General features: G+C 48.8%; 1 protein-coding gene across 8 annotated transcripts in view; it reads left to right on the forward strand.

Annotated features, from left to right (window-relative positions):
- The window catches only part of LOC129016775 (tensin-3-like), a 310,903-nt gene that overhangs the window by 22,191 nt on the left and 264,035 nt on the right, over nt 1–24,677 (forward strand). For all 8 annotated transcript variants that reach the window (XR_010124801.1, XR_010124802.1, XM_063657179.1 and 5 more), the window contains exon 3: nt 7,831–7,868. Coding sequence is in view for 6 of the 8 variants with exons in the window: in XM_063657179.1 (XP_063513249.1) it covers nt 7,831–7,868 (38 nt within the window). In the remaining 2 variants the exon portion in view is untranslated. The remainder of the gene's footprint in view (nt 1–7,830; nt 7,869–24,677) is intronic.

Below are 24,677 nucleotides of genomic sequence, written 5' to 3' on the forward strand. Positions count from 1 at the left end.
GGTCCCTGGAAGAAGGAAGATCCAGGGAGGATCCAGGGTCAGACCACGCATAAATGCTCCCCATTTGAGAGATGGTTTTCTGGGATCTAATAGTGGAATCAGCGAGACTATCATGGAATTAGACAGGATGGCACAGAATAAAGAAGTGCTGCAACAAGAGAGACAGCTGTAGGGAAGGCCTAAAGGAGATGAGAGTTGAGAAAGGAAGCAAGGAGAAAGGAGAAAAGAAGCAAGGAGAAAGCTGAGAAAGGAGAAAAGAAGCAAGGAGAAAGCTGAGAAAGGAGACCAGAGGGAAAATGGGATGAAGGGAGTTTTGTAAGAAAGATTTGGTAATGGGTTATTCCACACGGTTAACCCAACATTATTAAGCACCTGCTAGGAGAGAAAGATGAGAGTTTTGTGTCCTGTCTTTGAGTCTGACAGAGTCAGCAATACACTAAGTGATTACAGAAAAAAGTTTGGAGATAGACGGGCAGGTCGGTAGGTGTGTGTTTTTTGCTTTGGGCCAGATGCAGTATTAGGACTCCAGGAGAACATGGTAGTTATTTAAAACTAACAAGGCAACAATGGGATCATGGGGTCGAGCAGTGAATGTGACTGCCTTGTCTGGCGGTCCCCCGCTGTGGGTCAGTCACTCCCCTCCTGCCTTGTGGAGCCTGTTACTGGGACACAGAGAGGCTGGCAAACTTGACAGTTGATGCTAGGAGAAGCAGAGGGTGACTCACAGGCTTGTTTATAACTTGGTCAATATGTGTCAAGTGTATAAAAGATTCTGACAACCCTGTAAGACAGTGGCCTGGATTCCCAAGGCTCGTGGAGACGTGAAGAATAGCAGTTCCAAGACAACATATAAAAATGTTGGGCGTTTGCAAGCCAGACAGCTCTGTGCTGTAACTGCTGTAGCGGGAGCCAGGATTCTTAAACATGAGTCTGGAAACCTCGTCTGACAAGGGAACTGATGTGTGGTTTACAGACTGTCAGCTGTGGAGCTGAGTGTTCAGGCAAAGCCATGAGAAGGGGCCTGCCACACACCAGCTCAGATGCCAGAGGGTAAGCTGGGCTGGAGGAGGGACAGGCTCCTTACAGGAAAATGCTTTTGGTGGCGCCTACTTGCATGGAATGTCATTGACTCTCACTTGAGATTTTTCAGCTTTTCAGTTTTGCAAGTTGATGGATGAAAAGTGATGTCTCCTTTTTATTATGTTTTTCATTCATCTGGTGATTACATGAGGTTGAACATCTAAAAAGATACAGAAAAGCTGCCTGCAGCATTTCTGTTTACTTAGCAAAGCAGCCTTTCAAATCCTTTGCTCATTGCTTATTTAATAATTAGATTATTTTAGGGCGTGGTGAGGTGGCTTATGCTTGTAATCCCAGCATTTTGGGACGCCGAGGCAGGAGAATCGATTGAAACCGGGAGTTCGAGACCAGCCTAGGCATCAAAACAAGACCCCATTTCTACAAAAAATTTAAAAATCGGCCTGCACAGTGGCACGCGCCAGTGGTCCCAGCTACTCTAGAGGCTGAGGCAGGAGGATTGCTTGCACCTGGAAATTTGAGGCTGCAGTGAGCTGTGATCATGCCACTGCACTCCAGCCCGGGTGACAGAGTGAGACCTCATCTCTAAAAAGAAAAAAAATAAATAAATAACATTTTGAAAATTAATAAATTTAAAAATCATTTTTTTAAATTTCTAAGACTTCACTATATTATGAATACTAAATCTTATCTGTGATATTAGGCAGAACTTTTGCCAATTTCTGATGACATTTGTCCTCAGAAAAGGTCAGTTTCTTATCTTTCCACTTTGTACATTGCAAACATTCCAGTCAGTTGCTTGTCTAAGTTTGTTTGTGGCCTGTTTGTCACACAAAAGTTGTAATGTTTGGTTTGTTCAGATCTACTCATCTTTTCATTTAGTTCATACTCTTGTTCCTTGTTTTAGAATGCCTGCCCTTCTCCAAGGTCACAAAGATGTTCTCTGATATTTATTCTAATATTCATTTCAGCTTTTCCAATTCCGAATCAGTTCCATGATTGATGCATCTAAAATTCATGGTATTTCTGTTATTATTATGATGATGTTTTTCATGGAGTAACCAGTGTTCCCAGTTTTATTGTCTGGCTCCTCCTTTCTTTCTGAGTTGTGATGTGTCTCTCCAGTGTCATTTTCTCTCCTATGGATGAGGACACCGCATATGTCCGTCTGTCACAAAGTTTATTTCATACAATACAGAGTGCTGTATATCTGTTAGTCTTGCCTTTTATAAGAACTCTCACATGTGAAATAGTTTAAGATCATAATTTTTCAATAGCTACCTAATATTTTGTTTGTATATATATGTTATTTTATCTTTTTATTGCTTAGGTAAACTTTTCTTTTCATGGCAGAGAGGAATCTTGGCTATCACCCTGTTCTACTCCTAATTACAGAAGGGGAAATGGGTGCCAGAGAGGACATGACTGGCATGGATCCTTGGAGAGGGGCTGGAGTGAGCATGTGAGTTCAGACTCCTGAGGTCCCTGGACACCTGCTCCTGGTCCTGGTGTGTAGCTCATGGTGGATGTTTGCTTTAGTGGGCTCATGCATGTGGAGCCCCAGTTTTTGCACCAGGCACAGAAGAGCCTTTGCACACCAGCTCACTGGCTGTTCCAGTCCAGCTCTGGGAGGTGGGCTCTGCCCACGTAGAGCTGGGCTGGCAGCTGATGTCACTGCTTAACCTGCTCTGTCACCCAGGGCAGGCAGCTTCTGCTCTGTGCTGCAGTTTGCTATTCGTACAACGGAGTGAGAATGTGCCTTTCTCCTGGTCCCCATGGGAACAGGTGGAACAAGGCATCTAAAGTACATGGAGCTTCGTGGAAGGCACCGTAGCAGCCAATAATGGGGCTGCATGGGTGGAGCCTCTCCCAGCCAGCAGGGCATGTGTCTTCTGCAGGGGGAGGTGCGGCGGCCGGCGGGCTCCAGGCAGTGTGCCTGGGCCCCGGTTCTGCAGCCCGAGTTCTCCAGGTTCTTCCTGTGGGTCCAGCTCCATGCTCAGAGGAGGAGGTTCCAGAGGCTGAGGCATTTTCCTTCTCTTGCTTCGTTCACAGGAGTGGGAAGGTCTGCGCCAGAAGCCCCTGGGAGAATTCACTTACCTTTCTGTTGGTCAAAATTGGGTCCTTACCCCATTCTGAGAGCCTCAGGCAAGGAGAATGAACAGGGTTGCCCTCGTGCTGCGGGTCTCGGGCACCCACTGCTAGGGTCCTAGAAGACCCTAAAGGGCTCCTGTCAGTGTGGTTTGTATTCATCACGATTTACCCTATTAGAAATGAGAAACTGATGAGTATTTAAAATATTTAAGCCAGTTAAAAGCAATGGTAATGAACCAATTATATGTTAAAATGAACATATGCTTAATAAAAAATAACTGTATGTTTCAAAACAACAAAATGAGAGGAGGGGCATTTTTTTGTGATTCTGTTACGCAGCCTTAATCAAGAGGCTGGTTCCCCCTGCATGCAGTCTTCTGCAATGTTTGGTTTGAAGCATTGAAAACAATCTAGCACCATAAACATATCTACTTGGAAAAGGAAGCATTTTAATAGGCTTTTCAGGCCATTGTAGATAATCCATTTTGATTCTACACCAGAACTCAAGTGACAGTTGTTTGAAGTTCAATTTCACTGTGGAATCTGAAATTGTATCAGTAGAGTTTTTCCTACTCTGTTTTATTAAAATCCACTGGCCTGTCTTGCACACCAAGTGTATCTTTTACCCGGTGTGGAACACCATGCACTGGACATTTGGAAATTATTGGTTCACTGACAATTTCGCAGAACTTCTAATTGTTGACATATTTGTTATACAATCTCAGGAAAATCCCCACATTTGTTAATATTATTGTTGATTTTAACAGAAATATCCTAGGAGTTGTTAGGCCCTGGTGACGGGTACAAGTCTTTTTTTTTTTTTTTTTTAAGACAGAGTCTTACTCTGTCACCCAGGGCATGATCTCGGCTCACTGCAACCTCTGCCTCCTGGGTTCAGGAGATTCATGTGCCTCAGCCTCCCAAGTAGCTGGGATTACAGACATGCATCATCATGCCCAGCTAATTTTTTGTATTTTTAGTAGAGATGGGGTTTGACTATGTTGGCCAGGCTAGTCTCAAACTCCTGACCTCAAGTGATCTGCCCACCTCAGCCTCCCAAAGTGTTGAGATTACACGCGTGAGCCACCGCATCTGGCCTGGGTACTAGTCTTCTAAAATTCTAATTTTCACTTGAAATCTCAAATTTTGACATTGGTTTATGATGACAGACTCACTTCATTTTTGAGAAAATGACAAGCACTTGAGTCTGAATAACCGCATTTTGTCTGCTAGGAGTTCTTTGAAATAAAAATGACATTCCCTGAGAAGGTGGCTGGTTTAGCTGCCAGCTCACACAAGTGCTATTCCAAAAAGGAGGCAGGTCTGCGTGGCTGAGGGTCAAAGTGACCTGTGGCCTCTTCTGGGCCTGTGTGCTTCAGAGATGGATTTTGGTGTGAAGTTCTTCTGCTGTTTTGGAGCCTCCCTTGTGGCCAGCACCTTCACAGCCCCAAATCCCTAAGTGGTGATCAGGTAATGAGGTCTCCACAGCCTGTGGGCCTGTTGGCTATGGGCTTCTGAAAGCAGACCTGGAACAGGTCAGGATTGGGACACAGTTGTCCAGCACATGAATCCTCAGTCTCATCCACAAACCCCAGTCTCACATTAGTAAAACAGGTGAAGATAGGTAGCTTCTTTCCAGGGTGTGGTGGAAATTTGGTAATACCCATGCAGAGCAAGCTTTTAGGTGCTGAGTGTATCAGCTGCCTGTCACTCCTGTTAGTGCTGCTATTGTGAGACCCTGGTCATGCACCACAGAGACGCTGTCGCTTGATGAGCTTGCAGCCCATCGGGAGAGATGGACACAGGGAGATCATCATGATATGACAAGCCATGATGACCTGCCATGATGGGTCAGTGGCACAGAAGGGTGTGAATTCAGGAATGGAGGCAGCTGAGCTGGGCCCAGGAGGTGGGTGCAGGATGGCGTGAATGAGGAGCTGAGGTTGGTATGGGCAGGGTTAGGGCAGGCAGGGGTAGGGCAGGCAGGGAGCTGTCTCCTGTGGGTGGCAGGATAGGAAGCTGGGCCTGGGCACTGTTAGATTCATATTTTGTAATATGTCAGAAAGGCAGGGAGAGTATGGGTGGATGAAAACACTGAATTTGATGCGCAGACGGGCTGGAGTCCCACCTTCATGGACCACGGCTGCCCCCTTGGCTGAGTCACCCTTACAGTTTCTCCCCGAGAGGTGCTTACGAGGAGCAAGTGCAGTAACATACGGGAAAGTATCTTGTATACTGCCTGGTGCGGTGCTGACCAGAGCTGGGCCACAGATAGATTGACGGTGGACTTGCTACTCTGAGGATTACCCATACTGCTGGCAATTGAGTGTGAAGTCCTAGTCCAAACACATGTAAAACTTTGAGGGTCACTTGTCTACGTACCAGCAACAATGGCCCTGCCTCTCAGGATTGTAGTCTTGGCTCATGGGCAGTTTATATGATTTCACTACGATAATTGAATTTAATGATTTTGCCCTACGGTGCCGATGGCTGTCTGGTGGCCGAGTAGGCCACCCACCATGGATGTATCATACCAGTGCCACCCTTGCACTGACCAGGGCCATTTTTTTGTGTTGAGTTGGAATGTTGCATGACAAATGATTCCCAAAGTTAGTACCTTAGCATAACAGTAAGCATCTGTTATCTCCCACTGTGTCAATGATCAGAAATTTGGGACATAGGTGACTGAGCAGTTCTGGCTCAGGGTCTCTGGGGAGGCTGCACCATCTGAAGGCTTGGTTGGGGTTGGAGACCAGCTTCCGAGGTGGTGCACTTCTGTGGCTGGGAAGCTGGGGCCAGCTGTTGGTGGGAAGCCTCAGCTCCTCTCCATGGGGGCCTCTCCATAGGGCTGCTTGAGTGTCCTCACAACATGGCGTCTGGCTGTCCTCAGAATGAGTGATCCTGGAGACCAGGACAGAAGCCATGATGCCTTTTAGCCACAAAAGTCACACACCGTCCCCTCTGCCAGGTTGCACTGTCACACAGCCCAGCTGATTCACTGTGGGAGGGGGCTATACACCGGCATGGGGGCCAAGAGATGAGGTCACCCAGGCCATCTGGAAGGCTAACTGCTGCATGATGTCGTGGTCTTGTGACACGCTGCTAAACGTGTGTGGGCAGAATTCTTTGCCTGACTCTGACTCAGCCAGAGGCCAGAAGCCTGCCCACCGCCCTTCTCCTTATCTCAGTCCTTTGTGCTGGCCTCTGCCAGGGATGGTTTCTGTCTGAACTTTTAATCTTGTGTGGAAGCCCCTTGTTTCCCAATGGCAAGTCTCTCTTGATTTGAAAATCACTGATCACCTTTGTGTGTTTTGCCCATTAGAAGGTGTAGGATAAATACATGTCTTTGTGAATAATCTTACAAACCTCAAGGTATAGAACGACAATTCAGCAATTCAAAAACATAGATCATACAAAGATAACAACCTAGCTGTAACTACTGGAGTTCTAATAATTGCCATGCATGGGCAAGTGACCTTATCTGTTTCATCCTCATTCAACCCTACTCAAACCTTTTTGACTTTGATACGTCATTGAAAACAGAGTGCAGGAGGGGGAGTCACATGGTGTCGACACGCAGAGCTGGGATGTGGGGCCCCTCTCCCTGCCTTCCGAGGCCTTGGTCTTCAGGTCCCACACACTTCTGCATGTGGACATTGCTTTCTAGTTTCAAAACAGGGTCCCTTGAAGGATTCCATTTGACCCATGAAAGACCCAGCTAGAGGGGCAGAGCCTGGATAGGAGGCTTTGGTCACTGTTCCCCAACCCAAGTCTCTTTCCTTCCTCCCACAGCTGTCCCTGTGGGCTGGCAAACATGGGGGAAGGGAGGGCATGTACCCGACGCTCCCTTGGAACTGGTACAGGAGGCTGTGTTGGGATTATTAGGTGTGCTGCTTCATTTCTCTTTCCCTATCCTGCAAGGCCTGCCTGCAGCATGCTCGTGGTGCTCGTGGGGAGGTTTATGCCTCATCATCACAGCTGCAGCCTCTGGGCAGAAGGGCCTGTGAAATCCACATTAGTTCCAGCTCCGCATTGCATTGTTAGGGCCTCCAAAGGGACACAGGACTCGAAAGGACACAGGACTCAAAGGGACACAGGACTTGCTCCGTTCTCACAGTGGCCCCTCTGGAAGGATTCTCCTATAGGAATTTAGACATGAATTTATTCTGACAGTCAGTTCTCAGGTTGGCAGGAAGTGGGAGCACTTCCGAAATCCAGATGCACGACTTTCTCACAAATTTAAAGACTCCAATCCGGTCTTTCATGGACACTTTAAATTCTGATTCTTAAGGGGCATTTTCCAGTTTCTCTTCTTTTTTCAGGGATCAGCTATAATTTCTGGGCATACATGAATGCTTTCTGCTGCTGAAATTCTTCTTTAGGGATCCAGTTTGGCTGGACGTACATACCCCTTGAAAAACCAATCTGCTCGTGACCCTGCTCCCAAGACATTCCTACCTGAGCCACCTGAGCTGTTGCTAACAGACAACAGTTGTAACTCTGCTCTTGCACACCACATCCTCACTGCCTTCTGTCCACACTGCCGTGTGTCATAAGTAAAAATCTCCCTCGTGCCAGAGAGAGACCACCTATGGGATCTTCAAGCCAGAGACTTTGAAGGATTGAGAGGGTTTGAAGATGTAAGAATTCTTGCTAGAGAGACTGCTCGACACACATTCTTTCTCTCTTTTTTCTTTCCAGCCTGCAAGTATTCCTGCCACAAGAAATGTGAAGCCAAGGTAAGCATTCCGTTGCTTTCCCGTGGGACTTTTTATAGCTGACTTGGCCTTCATTGAATGATATGTGTGGGGGGGCCTCTTTGGACTGCAGCCACGGAAAGAAAACTCTTTAGGAAAGCCAGGGCTGGGATACGGTGTATACCTTTCATCTCAAGGATAAACCAAAGAGCTTTGAAATCCACGGTTTTAATTATGGAAAATAATTCTTAAGAATTTGATTTCAGATAAGAATTCAACAGTTGTCCCCTGGCCACATCAACGGCTCCTTCTCAGTGGCGCACAGTCCCTGGTTTCTCACTGCCTTGTCATACTGCCTCTCAGCGGAGAGAGGGCAGGAGCAGGGATGTCCAGGGCATTCCCCTGGCCTGGGGACTTTTCTGCCTCATTTTGGAGATAGTTGTGCATAGATGGATTGGGGTTTTCAGCTGCCACGGAAACCTGGGAACCCTGGAGTAAGGTTTAGTGATGTTCACTGAGGTTTGTGAGTCTCTGGAGAGGTTAAATTGCCCGAAGACCTCTATGACCAAAGGAGGCCTGGCTATGTCCTGTTGGGCTTAGGGTTTTGGTGAGTGGGGAAGTGAGGTGGCCTGGAAGTGCCATGTGGGAAGTGACAGACACCCCAAGGAAGAAGCACATGGTTTTCTACCTTGTCTTGGTGCTCGCACCTTCAGATCTCCTGGGGATGGTGGCTGTATTTACGGAATCCCCAGGTATGATTTGGGTTTGCAGTCGGGGTGTCAGCAGTGTTTTGCCCTATCTACTGTTTGGCCCTGCCTATGGGGGCTCCGTAGGTGTCCTGACAGGTTGTCCCCATGGCTGTAGGTCCAGGGAAGAGGAGTTTTAGAGTCTTGGGATTTTGCTACTGTTACAGACCTTATGGGTCAGCTGTTTTGATCATTTCCAGCCCTGCCTTGGGCTCCGAGTGGAAGGCTGTGCTGGAAGCTGACTTCACGTTACCATGAACTCACTGCGTGTGGGTCTGCTTTCCATGTGAGGACTAGGGGGGTTGGTTTCCCCGACACTCCCGATCTCAGGCATACACAAACACACACATGCATAAATACGCACATGTGTGTGCACATAAATACACACGCACACAAACACATTTGTGCTCACACACACACATGCATATGTGTGCACACAAATACACACACACACACAAAGTTGGAAGAACTAGACTAGTATAGCTCTATTTCTTTTCTCCCAAGAGACTTTTTAAAGTTTTCATTATGGAGAATGCTGAGCACGTGCAGGAGCAGAGAGGATGGCACAGGGCCTTGCTGCCCGCTTCCTGAACCCCAGACCAGCAGCCCCTGTGACCTGGCCACACCTCCTTGCTGGCTGTCTCCTCCAGATGTCACATGGGGTGCACTTCTCGGGCCTCCTGGGGGCTGTGTGGAGTGCTTCTCCTCTTGCTTTCCACCCTGCTCTGGAGAGGGCTTCCCCTTTTCCAGAGGAGTAGGCATTTCTTGTTCACACACTCTTAGGTGTAGCTGATTTCTGACCATGGTTTATTTGAGGTTTTTTGTCCACAGATAGGCTCCTTTCCTGGGGTGCTGTGCACCTTCAGTGGTGTGGGAGCAGTGCTTCTGAATGCAGTGGTGAGTGGGAAGATTGTACCTTTGGGGGAGCATTTCAGACTTGGAGAGCTTCCCCCTTCTCTAGGAGGACTGGGATGTGTTGTCCCTTAACCCTGTTGTGTGGTGCCTTTGTCCTCATTGCTTGCATCTCAGGTCAGCTGCAGAGTAGGAGGAGGGGGTGGGCTGCTTGTCCTGACTCTGTTGTGGGCCCAGCCACCTCTGAGCTGCAGCCGCAGAGATGAGCCTGCTGTTGTTCCTTCCATTTCTTAAATGAAGCCTGTCGCCGGCTGCTTAAGGGATTGAATTCTTTCGTTCAAAGTGTATTCCAAAATCCTTAACTATCACTGAATATGGAATTTCTAACGGCAACCATTGGCAGTTTGCTGAGGGATGGATAAGCTCCTATTCCTATCAGATCACAGTGCGGGGAAATATATCCATGTTCTTTTTTTTTTATAATACAGCTTTGAACCACAGGGGAGAAAGCCACTGGCAATAACAAAGCAACTTCTCATTTCAAAAATATAATGCCATCGTTGTTGGGGATATGAGGGCCATAACTCCCCAGCTGCTCCTGCAGGGTACTCGGCTAAGGGAGCGGCTCGGTCTTCCAGGAACTGAATATGGCTGTGGCTTCTCCCACATTATTGCACTCGGCTTTTGAGTCCTTGATTACTGTGTTTACATATATCGCCCAGTGGGCTCCTTAGACGCTGCACTCAGATTGCTCAGGCAAGTATGAAGCCTTGGTTCAGCTTATAGGCTTTGTCTGGCATCAGACCCGAGACTGGGTGGTAGCGTGTGCTGTGTTAAACCCCCTCGATGGTGTTCCCCTCTGTGTGGGAGCACTTGCGCCTGTGTCTACAGGCTCCACACATGCCCTGGAGCATGTGGCTGGTGTGTGGTGGTGCTAAAGGCCACAGCTGTTGATCTGCTGCTGTCAGTGACATTGTCACAGGCTCCTCCTGTCCAGGCCCTCAGAGCCCCTTCTGTGGCACTGACGATGTGGAGGAACCATCCTGCAGAAATGGGGACCGAGACAGCAGTTGGGGGCTCAGGCAGGGAGGCAGAGCCATTGTTGGGACATTTTGAGAAGCCCCAAAAGACTGCTGTCACTCTCTTCTTGAGCCATTGGACAGTATGTCCTCTCAGGCCAGGCCATGCAGCTCAGTGGGTAGATGGAGGCAGACACCTGGACTTGGATCCCAGTGGGGCTTTTTGTCTCCCAAAGCCTTTCTAGTTCCCCTTGCTATGGTCTTGATGTTTGTGTCTCCCCCAGAGTCCTGTGTTGAAACCTGATCCCCAAGGTGATGGTAGCTGGAAATGGAGGCCTTTGGGGAGATGATTAGGTCGTGAGGGTGGAATGTCTATGAATGGGATTAGTGCCTTTATAAAAGGGACCCCAGAGAGATCCCTTACCTCTTCTGCTATGTGCATACATGGCAAGAAGGCATCCTCTATGAACCCTGAAAAGGGCCCACATCAGACACTGAATCTGCTGGTGCCTTGATCTTGTACTTCCCAACCCTAGAACCTTGGGAAGTATATTTCTGTTGTTTATAAGCCTTCCAATATTTTGTTATAGCAGCCCATGTGGACTTAGATAGGCTCTGAGCCTCACTTTCTTCCTGCATAAAAAAAGTGAATAATAGTTTTCTATAATAAACAGAAAAATAGCTTTCTCTTAGCTGTTGGTTATGATAATACTTAAGTTTCAGGAAAGTCAAATAATGTATGTACAATCACTTGAAAGTTTGGGATTTCAACTATTTTGCTTCCTGGAATGCAGTGCTTATTCATGTGAGCCACATGAGCTGTGTGGGCATCATGACTTGCTTTTTTCCTGGCTGTCACTTGACTTACCGGCAAGAGTGAAAAAAGAAGTACGAGAAATGAAGCAGTTGTAGGAAAGCAGATGTTGGGGAGGGGAGAAGAGGGAGGAAAGGGTGGCAGGTGGTGCCCCACTAAAGGAAATGAAAGGGAGGTTCTGTGGAGCTTAGGCAAGCAGATGGAGGCACGGGAATCCTATCCTTGAAACCTGCAGCCTGGCATCATGGTGAGATGCCTCTTCCGCCTCTGCCCACTTGCAGACACATTTGCTCCTTAGAGTTGCACTTTGTGTAGGGTATTGAGTATCATCTTGAATCATCAGAGGAGAATGTGTAGGGTATTGAGTATCATCTTGAATCATCAGAGGAGAAATAGACCAGCAGGTAATTTTTTTGTAAACTTAAGACCCCATGTAGGGACCACATGCAGGAGTTAGTGAGGGGAACATGTGCAGGAGTAATGTTGGGGAGACGCCCTGCAGAGGGTCCCGATGCGCAGCTCCCCCTTTAATCCAGGAAAAACACAGAACCTCCTGCCACCTGGGCTCCAATGCTCTCAGACCCCCTGGCTCATCCTCAGCCTTTGCAGCCTGGCTGCGAAGGTCCAGCTTGCTGTTTCTCTCTCTGCACGTGCCTCGGTTTGCACCCTTCTTGGATATAAAATACAGGAGTGCTGGTGTTGCCTCCTTGCTGAGTCTGTAGAAGGAGAATGCAGCAAGAGGAGAGAGGTCCCAGGCTCTGTCCAGCCTCTTGGCTCCTGCAGGTGGCCTCAGCGTCTTCTTCCACTGTCCTGGTGCTCCATCTGGGCAGTTGCCAAGCCAGGAGCCTTTCCCCGCTCTCCAGCTGGCTGCTTGAGGGAGAGAACTTTGTGATAGGCTTGCTGCTCTTTTTAAGCTGAGGCTACAGGAGGTCCTGGGGAAGTCAGCGGAACCTCCTGCTGCCCTCATTGCCTGCTGCCCTGGGGGCCTTTGCTGGGCTCTCCTATCAGGGATCCCCATGTCCTGGCTGCGGCTGATGCAGGAGCTTTGTCACTTCCACCAGACAGGCCCAGGGCAAAGACTTGATCCTCTGCCATGGAAAACATGGGACCTAGAGTTTATGGCTTCTTCAGAAACTGTCCCTAGACATTCATCCTGGGCGTCAACAGACGCTCAGTGGCCTAACTGATAAGTTTCAACCATTAACTTCTGTCTGGCAGTTAACTTTCATCTTCAGATCACTCCTTTTCTCTGCATGCTAAGAGCCGCAGCTGCCGTGCAGTAGGATACGGGCCTGCTGGGTCCCAGGGATTGACCTGTCCAGCCCCCTCTCCCCATTGTCTGATGAAAAACCTCAAGACCCCAGGGAGGTGAAACAACTTACCTGTTGTCACCTAGCTTCTGAGGCCCAGAATTCATGGGTGTTGCATTTCAAAGCTCTGATTTTTGCTGTTCCATGTGTTCTTTTTGGTGCTTTGCCATCTTCATGTATCAGAAATGGAGCTGAGGTTTGTGTGGGTGACTTTAGCCTACCTTGCTCGTATGCCTACAGAACCTACTATGCCTCTTGTGAACTCCAGCTCCAGGGCCAACTTCTCTAAAACACAAGATGAGCATCTCTCCCGCTTGGCTTGGGGCTCACTCCTCCTGGGCTGCATTTCTATTTCTCTCTCATGAAATGATGCCTGAGAATTCTCTGACTCCCGCATGGCTCAGGGCTCTTCTTCCCCGTGAAGGCTCTGCTCATACATCCGTGGCATCTTGTCCAAGACTCCCAGTCCTCCCACAAGACAGTGAGCAGGGGCAGTATCTCTCCCCAATTCCCATAGCTCTTTGCAACCCTGCAGGGGCCTCAGCTGTCGCAGCTGTGTGTTTCTGTTTTGGACCTTCTCACCCGTGCACAAGGAGGGAGGCTGTGGGAGCTGCTGTTTTGCTGACCCTGAGCTCTCGGTTACTGCATTCTCTGAGCCTGTCTCACCTTCCATGTCCAGACCTTACCCTGTCTATGGCCCCAGAGCCTCCACTCTCCAGCATCCCACCAGCCAGCTCTGCTCTGCTTAGGGCAGGGGCCTGTCTTTCCTGCCAGGACACAGGGCACGGAGGCTGCAGACTCTCGTCCCCACCTTCAGCAGGGTTGGTGCTCCCTGGGCTCTTGGTGGAGGACGGAATCTGGTTGAAGCTCATTGCCACAGATTTTAAGGTTGGGGTGTCAGCTTTGACCTCCCCAAAAGTTGTAAGTAGTGGCCTTTTTTCATATGGTCTTCACTAGGAACGAATGATCTGAATTTGTTAGTAACAAGGCCTAATAAATTCTTTCTTTCTCTCTTTCTCTCTTCCTTTCTCCTTTCCTTCCTTCTTTCCTTCCTTCCTTTCCTCTCTTCCTCCCTTTCTTTCCTTCCTCCCTTCCTCCCTTCCTCTCTTCCTCCCTTTCTCCTCTTCTTTCTTTCTCCCTTTCTCTCTTTCTCTCTTTCTGTCTTTGTTTCTTCCCTCCATCACACGGGCTGAAATGCAGTGGTGCGATCTTTCACAGCAACATCCACCTCTTGGATTCAAGGGATTCTTCTGCCTCAGCCTCCCAAGTAGCTGGGGTTATAGGTGTGTGCCACCACGCCTGGCTATTTTTTTTAGTTTTTATTTTTAGTAGAGATGGGGTTTCACCATATTGGCCAGGCTGGTCTCAAACTCCTAACCTCAAGTGATCCACCCACCTTGGCCTCCCAGAGTGCTGGGATTCTAGTGTGAGCCATTGAGCCCAGGCAGGACCAATACGTTTTTCATAACCAAAAGGAAAATCCCTGGCCCTGCGTGTAAAAGCTCTTTTGTTGTTTGTGAGTTCATCTCTTTCCTGCCCCTATTTGTACCCTTTACAATAGCTTCAGGAAGATGGCTACTCCCTCTGAACTCAGCTTCTTCATTTGAGCATAGGATTTTTAGGGATGTCATGAGATACATCTCTCCATGTCCAGCCTGTGCAGAAGGAATGCCATTCAGTCAGCGTTGTTGAGGGATCTGCAGGACCCTGCTGAGCGCTTTAGATATGCTCTGTCATTTACTCCTCACACTTCTCTCTGAGGAGGCTTGTTCTGCTCCCTCTTACAGGTGACAGGGCTGGGACCGAGCAGTTGCACCTCTTGCTAAAGCCTGCAATGGTCCTGCCCCAACTCACGCGGCCAGCACCGGCTCTTCCTCTCTCTGCCGTCTCAGTAAATGTTTACACGGGCGTCCCTTCTCCTCCCTCCCCACTTCTTGCTCTAAGGGTGGAGGCAGTTAATTTTTAAGCCAGCCAGCTCAGCAGACATTTCCTGAGTGTAGCTCTCGGCTGTGCACAGAGCTGGACCCAGATGCAGCATGCTGTCCACAGGGAGCTTCTGTCTGCAGCCCCACAGGGTGAAGTGAGAGTCCGATTCTGCCAGATGATTGCAGGTCTCCACCTATGTTTGCCAAGTGTGTGTGTGTGTGTGTGTGTGTGTGTGTGTGTGTTTTAATGTTTGACAGCTTTTAAAATGGTTTTTAAAATTAGAAGATGTTATTTTTAGAGCAGTTTCAGATTTGCCACAAAATTGAGGGGAAACAACCGAGGGCTCACACACACGTGCTTACATGTTCACACGCATGCATATTCACGCACAGAGACACACTCTCCTGCCGTCAGCATCGCCGCACCAGAACAGCACGTTTGTTAGAATTGATGAACCAGTATTGATGAGTCCACAGTCTACGTTAGGGCTCACTCTGGGTGTTGTACATTCCATGGGTTTGGACAGGTGCATCCCAAGTCACACCCACCATGACAGTACCGTATGGAGTAGTTTCACTGCCCTAGAAATCCTCTGTGCTGCGCTTCTCTCTCCTGCACCCCAGCAGCCGCTGACCTTTTCACTGTCTTCATAGTGTTGCCTTTTCCAGAATGCAATAGGGTTGGAATCATACATGTGTAGCCTTTTCAGATGGGCTTCCTTCACTTGATAATATGCATTTAAATTTCTTCCCTGTCATTTCTTGGCTTGATAGCTCATTTCTTTTCAGCTGAATAACACTGTGTCATCTGGATGTGCCACAGTTTACCCTCTGTTCACCTACTGAAGGTGGGTACTGATCGGTGGCTTCCATATCTTTCTTTTTTGCTAGTTGTCACTACTGTCAGAAGAACCATGAAGCATCCTTAAATTCTGCTCTTTTTGAGGACACTTTTATTCCTTTTCCTGTAAGATCCCTTTTCTGGTAGGCTGTCCTCACCAATCTTTTTTGACTCATTTTAATTAGAAAGTCACTTTACACATTAACACCTTACTAGAGGCATGTTTATACCTGTGTCTCTTTTTCTACTGGGAACTATTATTCCTGACTCCCAGAGTCTGGGAAGTGGCCCCACTGTGTGAATCCCGCCAGCCAAAGCCACGGTGTGGGCTCAAGGCTCATTCTCAAAGTCAGCAAGCCATGTTTGGCTTTTCATGTCAGCACAGTTATACTTTGTACAAAAGAATTAAGGTTTCTAAATCCCTAATAATCTAAGCCTCAATCAGAGGCATTGATTGTGGACTTCTAGGCCTTTCTTGGACTCGAAGGCGGCCAGCAGGACCAAGCCACTGTCAACTAAGGAAGTGCGTCAGCCGGGCGACACCAGCTGCCAGCAGCTCGGGGCCTTGCCCTGTGGGGCTCTGCTCCTTGCACCGTCTCGGCATCTGCGGGGCTTTATGGTGACCCTGCTGGCATCCACAGGCTGGGAAGTCACTGGGTTCACCATTTTACACCAGAGGAAACAGATCTTTGAAACTGGTGGTGACCTTTGGCCTGGCTGACGGGACCATGTTGACTGTCTGGTTATGAGTGTAGTTCTCGCCCTGCGATGGCAGGTTTGTTTTTTAGTGTGGCATAAGTGTAAGCTATATTTGTGTAGGAAGTCCTAGCCCTGCCCCAAAAAGAGGCCAAAAGAGAATTATAATCTTTTGAAACAAGATATTTGTTTTAAATAAATAATATAATTTTAAAATGTATCCTGTGTTTTCTCTGAATCATCAGTTTTCATTCCATATTGTGTTGTAACAGATGAAACAACACACACCTGGAATGAATCTGCACCTATTTGCCACGTCATTTTAACTACATGGCCAGTAACCTAATTAGCAGCCCTGCAGCCAGCATCTGTATCTGTCTCCTGGGCAGGAGGCTAGAAGGTGCAGCCGGAGGGAGAATGTGGGTCCCTGCGTCCTGCACGTGGCTCAGGCCAGGCCTGTCTGTCTTGACTCTCGGCATCTGTTAAATGAGAGTAACTTTCCATGGCACTGTGGTTACATGAGAGTGTAAGAGGCTGTTGGCAAGGGCACCCCGTGGCTGCAAGTGTGTTTTATTGATTAAACTAGGGCTTTCGAGGTGCCCTGGAAATCTTCTTCTGAACCCCACCTCTGTGTCTTTTGACCAGTTCTAACCTAAGAAAGAAGCGCTCCCTGCAGACCCTCCATTACTTGAGAAATAATTTGGGCAAGTGTGCTGTTGGTTAAGGTTCACTCCCCACCTCCACTCTGTGGGATGTTGTTGGGTGTCTGTTTACCAGGGGTGTCATGGAGGAGAGAAGGGCCAGCTGACCTCATGCAGCCAGGCTCTGATGACAGAGTGGGACACCCAGAGAAGATGAGGCCCCTGAATTCAAAACAGATGCCACTTTCATGGTGACAATAATGAATGTTTGAGTGACTGCCCTGACTCGGTCAGACAGACCACGGTGGGGAACCCGGTCCTGGAGGGAGCCCCATATAGCTCGAGGGGCAGGGGACAGAGCAGCAAGGCCAGGCATCCATGGGCACACGTCGCTCCAATGTAAACAAAAACAAAAGAAAAGAGCACGCGGTGAACATTTCCTGCTCTGTGTGTGTGTGTGTGCGCTCCATACGTGAAACTCTGTACTAGGTGATTACTTATTTTCTCTTGCCTGGCCTCTTTGGGAGAGCAGAAGTACAAAATGGAAATTTGCATGTGTAGCTCTCAGAAGCAGCTTCTGAAACTGTGAGGACTCATAAAAGAGAAGAATGAATAACAGACCTGGGTCTGGATCCTGACTCTGCTTTGTCTTACCCATGTGACCTTGGGCTTCAGTTTCTTCCTCTGTAAAACAGGAATTAACCCCTACTAAGAGGACTGCTGAGAACTGAATTCAACAGCTCCCCAAGCACAGGGCCTGGTGGCTTCTGCAGGAGTGCTCTTTTCCCTTTTTAATACCTTAATCTGCATCATTGTATTAGGAATCACTGTAGATGTCTACAGTGTCAGTTGCTGGAATCTACTCTTTCTGCGGTTGTGGTACTGGCACTAGTAGATTTATTTCATGAAATGTTGCCTACCGCTAGCATAAATCACTATGCATTTTATTTATTAACTGTTAAAGGACAAGAAAGTATATATATTTCCTAAATTTTCTTCTGAGAATGGGATCTGCTCTTTTAAGCAAACAAATTCCATTTAGTAGGCTTAATTAGTGCCTCAGACTTAGCCTGGGCCCACCTGAAAGTGGTTCCATATGGCTAATGGCAGAGCCGTGGGCTTAATATTTTCTGACACGGGAATCCAAGTGCCTCTTGCTCAATGCTGCCTTGGTTCTGGCCAGCTCTGTGACCTTTCCCCTAACTGGCTGCCCTTCTTTCTACTCCCCCCAGCCTCCTGCATTTGCACAGGCTCACCCTGCCTTGGCTCACCCCACGGAGGACTTCTGTAGTCCTGGCCCAGATCGCTGCAGCCACGGTGTCTGGGCCTAGAGCAGAGGTGGGTGCTGCAGGTGTCCCTGCCTGCTTGGTCTTGGGCTTCTGATGTGATTTCCCACAAGTCCCTGACGAGCAGGTACAGATGCATCCCCAGCCCTCCGCCTCTCTCACCTGTGTCTGGCGTTCTGTACTGCGTGTGCGTGGACTCTCCCACTCAGCCTCTGTTTGCGTTGGCCACCATCACTTTTACTCTCACTTCTCTTGAAACAGGTTCTGGCCGGTGGTGTGCAGATGAGGGTTTATACCCTGCTGGGGGTGCAGCGGGCTGATTGGCAGCCTCTGCTGATTCCCCTGGTGGAAATACACCCCCTCCCCCCACCTGCTTCCAAGCTACCAGCCTGACATTAATCAACTTGAAACACTCCTGCAAATGCCCTGTTCGGCTCCAGCACCTCCTGCCCATCAGCTCTGGTCACAGGCGAAACGTCCCTCCTTCCACACATGTGGCCCCAGGCGCTCTTTCTGCTGACTCTGGCTGCCATCTGCAGGAGCCCTTGGCCCCTTTCTAGAAGACCCCAAACTCTGTATTCCCCTGTGTGAGCTCACATCCTGTTCAGTGATGTCCTTCTTCTGACGTGCTTTTCTTACTACCCCTTTTTTCAGACCACCATTCAGTTTGTGAACTGCTCAGAGTCTATAATGTATGCTTCCTCCCATTATCCTGTCACCCCGCCTCCAGGCTCACTGGGGTCCTCTGCGCTCCTCAATCCAGGGCCTCTTCACCTCTGGGCTTCTGGGCTGGGTGGCATCGGGGCCTCTCCCCAGCCCTGTGGCACCGTGTGCTCCTTTTGAATCACAGCTCTTCCTCTCTGACCCTGACTCTGGCTCTGTCCAGGTTAGAAATCCACTTGTCATAATGTGTGTGGTTTCGTCCACTGCTCTCCTGAGTGGTCTGTCCTTACCCTTCCCTCTGCTGAGAAGGAGGAGGAAGGTGTGCTGCAGTTGGGGAGCTGCAGAACAGCCTGTTCTCTTTTAATGTTTAGACACCATATGCAGTGCATCTTTTTAAAATTTCTACTACGGTCATTCTTCCACATGGATGCCACCCACCCTGGCATCTAGCAATGTCATCTCTGCAGAAGCTTATCTCTGGGACTTTCTGGCAGTCCTGGGCCCTGGCTCTGGCTGGGAGACTGCATTCTGGCTCTGAGTGTAGGTTCTGGCTCTGAGTGTAGGTTCCCAGTGGGATCTTGTTCCTGAGGCCTCTCTATGGCCCGTTCAGACTCAGGTCTTCCAGAGCCTGAGTTCAGGCTGGGAGAGGTGCTGGAAGCCCGCCCCTGTTGGGACATAACCATCCCTGTCAGGCTAGGAGAGACCTCTGCAGGCCTCGTCCTCAGGGCGGGGGCTGTGGCCCTGTGCCCACCATACTTCCAGACACCCCACTCTGTCTTGTGCAGCCCCTGCCCCAGACACTGCCGTCTCATGTTGTCAGCATGTGTGTCCGTGAGTCTCAGCCCTCTAGACCACAGGACAGGCACTTAGTTGATGTGCGGCACTGAAGCCTGTGCTCTCTGGCGACCGCACCAGTGTTGCTGTGCATGTGCCTTCACGCCTCTCGTTGAGACATGGCTTCATGTTCCATGGGGAGGAGAACGTTTCTAATCAAACCTCTGGCTTTATTTTCGTGGGGCTACTTCTGAAGGATAGGTTTCCTAGTAAAGCCCCCATTTCTTCTCTTTTTCAGCCACATTTTTATCAGCGGGGCCAAAACCCATAACGAAGCATTCAAATCCCCACCTCCAGATTTTGAATTGTACAATAAAACTTGTTTCACCATGGGTTTCCCCTTCCCCCCTTTTGTAAAGCAGTTAATTTTAGGCAGGGATTCAGGAAGTGCCTGCTCCCATTTTCTGCCAGGCACAGAAATAGCTCGCGGGGCGCCCTCTCTCCGCCTCCTGGGAGCAGCTGGCGGAGTTCAGTTTTGTGTGTTTCTAGGCATTTCAACTCCTGCCTTTCTGCGCACTGTGTGTGTGTCCGTGCACCCTCAACTCCAAATTACCCTGGAACTTTCCGAAGCCCGCAGGCTTCCCTTCTGTTCTTAATAAAGCGGTGTGCAAGGATCTAGCTGTTAACCCTCCTTTATCACTGGAAACCACCCCCTCTTCAGAAGGTCTTTAGAATAATAAACTCACAACTGCGTCTTTCAGGGGAGGTGGAGTGGATAGAATGGCTGAATGGTTGCAATACTGTGATGTGAGAAATTCTGCTTTCAGAATCTTTATCTAAAACCTTTTGATTTTTCAGAGGTTTCTTTACTTCTAAAAAGCATTTGGAGGGGAGTTGATTGAACCTTGGGAGGTTGGTTAGAAAGCTTAGCGCTGCCCAGCAAGAGCTGGGGTGGCCCAACCTTGAACAATAGGTGGGGTCAGTAGGAAGTAGACTTGTGGGCATTTTAAAGGTAGACCTGTTAGGATTGGCGTACCCACCCGGTGGGTCAGAGGCACGGCTCGTGAGTAATCCTTAGGTTTTGAATTTGAGACACCGGGCAGAGAGGAATGCCATTGACAGGATTTTGTTAACATGGGTGGAAGTTTAGCTTTAGACCTGCAGGAACCAGTTTAGTTTTCATGGAATATGTTTATGTGGACATTAGAGTTAAATGGAATGCCATTATCAAGATTTTGTGAACAGGAGTGGCAGTTTAGCTTCAGACCAGCAGGAACTAATTTGGGTTTCATGGAATATGTTTATGTGGACATTAGAGTTGGCCAGTTGGCCATTTGCAGCCCAGTGCTTAATTTTAAAAGATTCGATAAGTTGTGAACTCTTAGGGTTTCTCACGTTTTCTTTTCTTGTCAGCTTTCTTTTTTTTTTTTTGTTTTGAGATGGAGTCTCCCTCTGTTGCCCAGGCTGGAGTGCAGTGGCTCGATCTCGGCCCACTGCAAGCTCTGCCTCCTGGGTTAACGCCATTCTCCTGCCTCAGCCTCCCAATTAGCTGGGACTACAGGCGCCCACCACCATGCCCGGCTATTTTTTTTTTTTTTTTTTTTTGTATTTTTAGTAGAGACAGGGTTTCAGCGTGTTAGCCAGGATGGTCTCTATCTCCTGACCTCGTGATCCACCCGCCTTGGCCTCCCAAAGTGCTGGGATTACAGGTGTGAGCCACCACGCCCGGCCTCTTGTCAGCCTTCTTTAGATCAAAGGACAGTTGGTTAAACCCAAACTGTTCCTCATGTGATTCTTAAACACTCTTGCCAAAATGTATTTCAGGGAAAATTTCTCTGGTGCCTACCTTTGTAGAATTTACCATTTTCTTCCCTGAATAACTGTTGTATGTTTGTACCTTTTCTTTCATTTTAAACTGAATTTCGAAGACAACTACTAATTCTTTCTCATCTCTGAGTGCCCTGAAGTGTGATATTTGATATGCCATTCTGCAATGAATGAATGAATAAGAGGTTGAGACAACTGACCCAAAGTTTGGAGAAGTGACCAGCTCATTTATTTGTGCTATTCCTTTTCTTTACGGATGACCACTGAACATTGACTGTCAGAGCTCTGCGCTTCACTCTGGAGGGTGGTTTTATTCGAGATCCTGCGATCCCCTCCCTAGGGGTGACCACTTCCTCTGCCTTGTCATTAGCAACAGGTCAGTGGAAGCCAGGGCTTGATGTGAAGAGCCTGCTATTGATTTCATATGGAAACCTCAGATGCTGCAGACCCCCAAGAAGTAGGAGCTGGGGGTGGCATTAGCTGATGTCATCGCCTGAGTCTCTGCTCCCTGTGAGCTCAGTGCCGTTCTGATGAACGGGCCTCGGCTCTCAGGGGCAGTGGGAGCTCCTCCTGCTCCAGAGCTCCGTGACCGGAACCCCGCCTTTCTCAGCATGAGGCTGGTGTGGTTGAAAATACAAACACCTGCTTGCCTGCTCCCTGGTGGATGTGGGGCCCACCCCTCATTTTAAAAGCCTCTGAAAACTGTGCTTTGTTTTAGTGTTACTGCCTCCTTGGACCTTTTCCTTTGAAATAAGAAGAGGGTATTACAAAATCACAGGAGGGAGGGTCATAACATTTCTGTGCTCGTCTCTTGAAGCAGAAATAAAAGCACATCTTACTTGTGTGTCTCCTGAAGAAGGGGCCTTGCCACTGGGCCTTGAAGCACAGGCACCTGCCCAGTAGGAGGTGGGCAGGTGGTTTTCCAGGCAGAGGGAGCAGCCTGGGCTGAGGCTAACAGGTGGGAGGTGGGGTTAGGCAAGGGAGTTGAGCCTGGACTATGTTGTCTGCAGGTGAGGACAGAGGAGAAGAAGAGATCAGGTGTGGGGAGCTGACAGTGCCAGGCCCTGGAATCTACCATGCGGCAAGCGGGGCGGCCTGCCGACGTGCGGCTGTGTCCTCCATGAAGGCCTGCGCACCAGGCACATGGGCCCCAAACCCAGCCTTCCTGCTGCTGGCCAAACAGAGAGCTGTGGTGAGGGGCCGCCCCCACTATGGGGTGGCCAGAGCCACGACAGAAAGCCAGCGTAGGGTGGACATGAGATGATGACTCCCTGTCATTCGTGAGTGGGATTAGGAGTCACTGGCACACAGTTGGAAAGGGAGCCATTTCTGGTGCCAATAATTAAGGTCCCCATTCAGTAGGCTCATACAGCTTCTTCAGAGTCAGGTATTTTAACTTGTATGTTAAACATGAATAAATCAAAGCAAAATCAAAAAGCGTTCCTTCATTTGCTTAGACTACCAGTTGAGTGTTTTAGAATGTTCATGGTGTCAGGCATGGCATCCGGACCCGTCCTTCCAGGAGCCTGTAGGATCGCTCTCAGAACTGGCTGTGATTGATGGGGCCATGCACACATCAACATGAACCCGGGGCCATCTCTGTAGGACATGACTCTCGGGTTTCACCGTCCCAGTCAGGACTATGGTCTTGGGCACTGGTTCCTTCCTGCCTTCCTTCAGGTGAACAGGGCGGGGCGAGGGACATGTCTGTTTTGCCCCTGGTTAAGTATTATCATGAATCAGTATCATTGCTGCAGCTTCATCATCAGAAAATTGTCCAGGAAATGCCTAGTCTGAACAATATGGAGTTTGTGTGTCAGGAGAGAGGCAAAGTCTGTATGGCCGAGATGGCCTTCGGTCACTATGTGTGGTCTGAGATGGCCTTCAGTCACTATGCTGCTGTCTTTGAAAGGCCGTGGGGTCCCTTTCACCCTCACTCCAATCTGACAGTGTATATTTGATATAGTCCCACTGTCAAGACTTTGCTATGAGCTTGAGGTTCACATCCACCCCACGACGTCGTATTATCCCTATTTCACAGATGAGGAGGAAAATTGAGTTCACAGAGGACAGTCTCCGTAAATTCATCAGAGCCAGCTGGGAGAAGCGGAGGTCGTGCCCTAATTTCAGTCTCTGGATGCAAAGACAGAGCTTTTTCAGCTCTGTCCAGTCACTCTGGGGCTTGAAACAGTATATATATGGTTTAAAATACATGTTTGTTTAAACCCGAAGCTTACATTCAAGAACACCACATACCGTGCATGTTCAGCCTGATGCGTTTTTTGGTGAATCACAGTGTAGATGGACGAGAGGCTGCCCCTCTGCCTCTCCGCCCACTGGCTGGTGTCCTGGGTCATGTCTGCCCGCCTCGTGCTGAAGCCACAGCCGCGCTCTGTCAGCCTCTTGCTCCCACCATCGGTGGCTGAAATCTCCTCATCTGTGACAGCTCATGGCCTCATTGCTGCTGTTGGCTTTTTCAAGTGCTGATTTTGAGCCCCTTTCCTCCACTTCCTGACACACAGCACTGAAGGATGGCATTCTGGTGCCCAACACACTCATCTGGGCATGCTGGGGATGTGCGCATTGCTGGGCACACTATTTCTGTTCCCTGTTGTTGCCTAACAAATCCCCTGTACACTCAGTGGCTGAAACCAACAAGCTGTGATGGATTTGTGAGCTGGCTGGACAGTGCTTGCTTCATGTGGTGCTGACAGGGGGACAGGGGTGGCCAGAAGGTCACAAATGCCCTCATGCCCATTTCCAACGATTGGCACTGGACCCCTCGGTGCCCCCTTGTAGGTGTCTCCGTGCGGCTCTTCAGGCTTCCCTTCATTATGGGGGCTGGGCCCAAGAATGGGATGCTCCGGGCGAAGGCGGCAACTGCAGCTGTCTAAGGCCAGGCTTCAGAGTTCTACCATATTCCACCACTCACAGCAGGCCACAGGGCAAACCCAGGACGAGCCCAGACTCAAGAGGAACAGGGACAGACTCTACCTCTTGATGGGGGAATGGCAGAGTTCCTTTACAGAAGACCCTGTGTGATGCCACCATCTTTGAAAACACAACCTACTAAACTTACTCAGGCAATAGCATGCAGGGATGTTATTGTAGAGGTAATCATCAATCTCTTCTGATGAATTAAAATGTAAATTACTCACAAATGTCAGTGTCAGTACTTTATTACTTTATTATTAATTATAGGTGGCCAGTGAGAATTATAGGCTGATCAGATGTAGCTAGTGAGGAGTACATGAGTTGGGACCTGGATTTTCCTTGTGGAAGTGGATCCAGTAATGTTGATGCAGTTAAATCTTGGTCCTTGGCATTATAATGCTCTAATAAAAAGACCATTCAACAACTCAGTACTGCCTTTTAATCTTTCTGCAATTAGGTTGGATTTATGATTTATGAGTTTTTCTTCTTGTTTTTTTTGCAAGCCATTAGCATGTTATCAATC

This window comes from Pongo pygmaeus, chromosome 19 (assembly GCF_028885625.2).
Source record: "Pongo pygmaeus isolate AG05252 chromosome 19, NHGRI_mPonPyg2-v2.0_pri, whole genome shotgun sequence".
NCBI lineage: Eukaryota > Metazoa > Chordata > Mammalia > Primates > Hominidae > Pongo > Pongo pygmaeus.